This window comes from Trypanosoma theileri, assembly GCF_002087225.1.
Source record: "Trypanosoma theileri isolate Edinburgh chromosome Unknown TM35_Tth_21_V1, whole genome shotgun sequence".
Classification (NCBI taxonomy): domain Eukaryota; phylum Euglenozoa; class Kinetoplastea; order Trypanosomatida; family Trypanosomatidae; genus Trypanosoma; species Trypanosoma theileri.
The window spans coordinates 103216-105089 of NW_021639863.1; the positions used below are offsets into that span (position 1 = coordinate 103216).

Consider the following 1874-nt stretch of genomic DNA (forward strand, 5'->3'; position numbering starts at 1 on the left):
CTCTCTCTCTCTCTCTCTCTCTATTCATCCTCAATAAATTAAAACGGCCTCACAGGTAGGGCCAGCGCCGCCGCCTGAGGCAACTCTTCCAAATTCATTGTCTTCTTCACAAGCACCACATCCACACCGTAAGCCTCAGCACCTACAGTCATTCCCACTCCCTCTTCTTTCTCTCCCAATTTCTGTTGTTTTTCCTGTTCTTGCTGTGCACCTACCACACATCGAATGGCCTCTGCGGTGGCGTAAAGTGGAAGTGTGAGCCAGCCGGTGTTGCGGAATATACACTGTGCCCCCTCCACCCGCTGCTCTCCACTCACCACCCACTGCTGCGCATGTTCACAGCGTTCAATCACAGCACCCCAACGAGTTGTTGGCACTGTGTGATCCACCTTCGGTCCATACACCACAAAGGATGGCTGCTCAGCACTGCTGTGGTGTCCAGCAAGGAAGGTGTTGGCATACATGCAGGCCGCCGCGAAGGAGAACTCATCCGGGCAGAAGAGACGTCGCATAACACGAAAGGGTGATTGTGCGAGTTTGTGCTCTACGGCAAGAAATACAACAGCGGCAGCACCAAGCAGAGAGGCATCAGACATATTGCTTTTCTGAGTCATATTACCGTTTTCAGGTGCAAGTACATATAAAGTTCGATTATTCCACGCAGTTCGGGTACGAATACCATCAACAAGTTGTTGTCTATACCCTCGTAGAACTTCACCTTCAAATGTGATGGCATTACTCTGTTGATCTACTTCAGGAGAAGCAGGCGATTGTGATACTCTCTGACCCTTCTCACCTGATTGCGCCTGTGCAGTGCTAATAAGGAACATATTCACAGCAGCGTCATTATCTGGAACAACAGGATCTTGCCAATGCCACACCATGGGTTGTGTAGGACTAACACTCAACGATGCAACTGTAGCAGACGGTGATGCCTCACGCTGGGACTCATTACCAGTCGTTGTAGTTGTTGTTGCTCCTCCTGCTCCTGTTGCGGAGGCTGATGATCTAGAGCGTGGCAACAAAGTTGACAAACCGCCAGGGGACAATGAATCAGGTGTGCAGAAGATAAAGGTGCGTTTCTTTGCACATGGCCAACAGTCAGATCGTACGGTATCTTTCCCCTTGAGATGATCACCAGACAAGTCCTTCCGCTTACCACAGACAGTACAGATCCACACTGGTTTCCCGCTACCCACTACTGATGGATCAGTATATATTGAGGGTATTACTGCATTTGTTGAGGCTGTAAAAGTGAAGGGCGGTGTTTGATGTGTCTTGTTGTTAGGACCTGTAAAAGATTGCATAATAATGGGTGAAGTATTTCCAGATGAGGACAATGTGGAACTACGTGGAACCGCATTCGCTGTCCCTTGACCAGCTGTTGTTGTTGTTGTTGTTGTTGTTGCTGCGGCTGTGGATAATTGACTACTACTTTCAGTCGTGTTCTTTTGCGTATTCACAATGCCGGCAAAAGGAGTCTTTGCAAAGGCAGCCGCCGCAAAAGCGAACGGGTTCATTCCAGTAGTATTAGCAGCAGGTGCTGCTGTCGTTGTTGTTGTTGTTTTCTCAGGAGATGTCTTTGTTGCGGGATTAAACAGGAACGGTGCAGTCACCACTTGTGCCGCACTGCCGCCTGTTTTAGAAGTTCCTCGCACAAATGTACTCTTCTTTGCACACGGCCAACAGTCAGATCGTACGGTATCTTTTCCCTTGAGATGATCACCAGACAAGTCCTTCCGCTTACCACAGACCGTACATGTCCATACGTCCATTACTGGCACTTCTTAAGAAACACTTTCCCTTTGGCCACTTAGGTATACAATTAATATTATATGGTCTCCCTTTAAGCCTTGCTCTTTTTTTTTTTTTTT

The 1874-nt window shown here is 48.1% G+C and overlaps 1 protein-coding gene across 1 annotated transcript; it reads right to left on the minus strand.

The window, feature by feature from the left end:
* Window positions 1-38: 38 nt before the first annotated feature.
* Window positions 39-1775, minus strand: TM35_000211410 (uncharacterized protein; the record flags this gene model as incomplete). The annotated part of the gene is made up of 1 exon (XM_029026991.1): window positions 39-1775. The coding sequence occupies one exon, from the start codon at window positions 1773-1775 to the stop codon at window positions 39-41; it is 1737 nt and encodes a 578-aa protein (XP_028881601.1).
* Window positions 1776-1874: the final 99 nt, after the last annotated feature.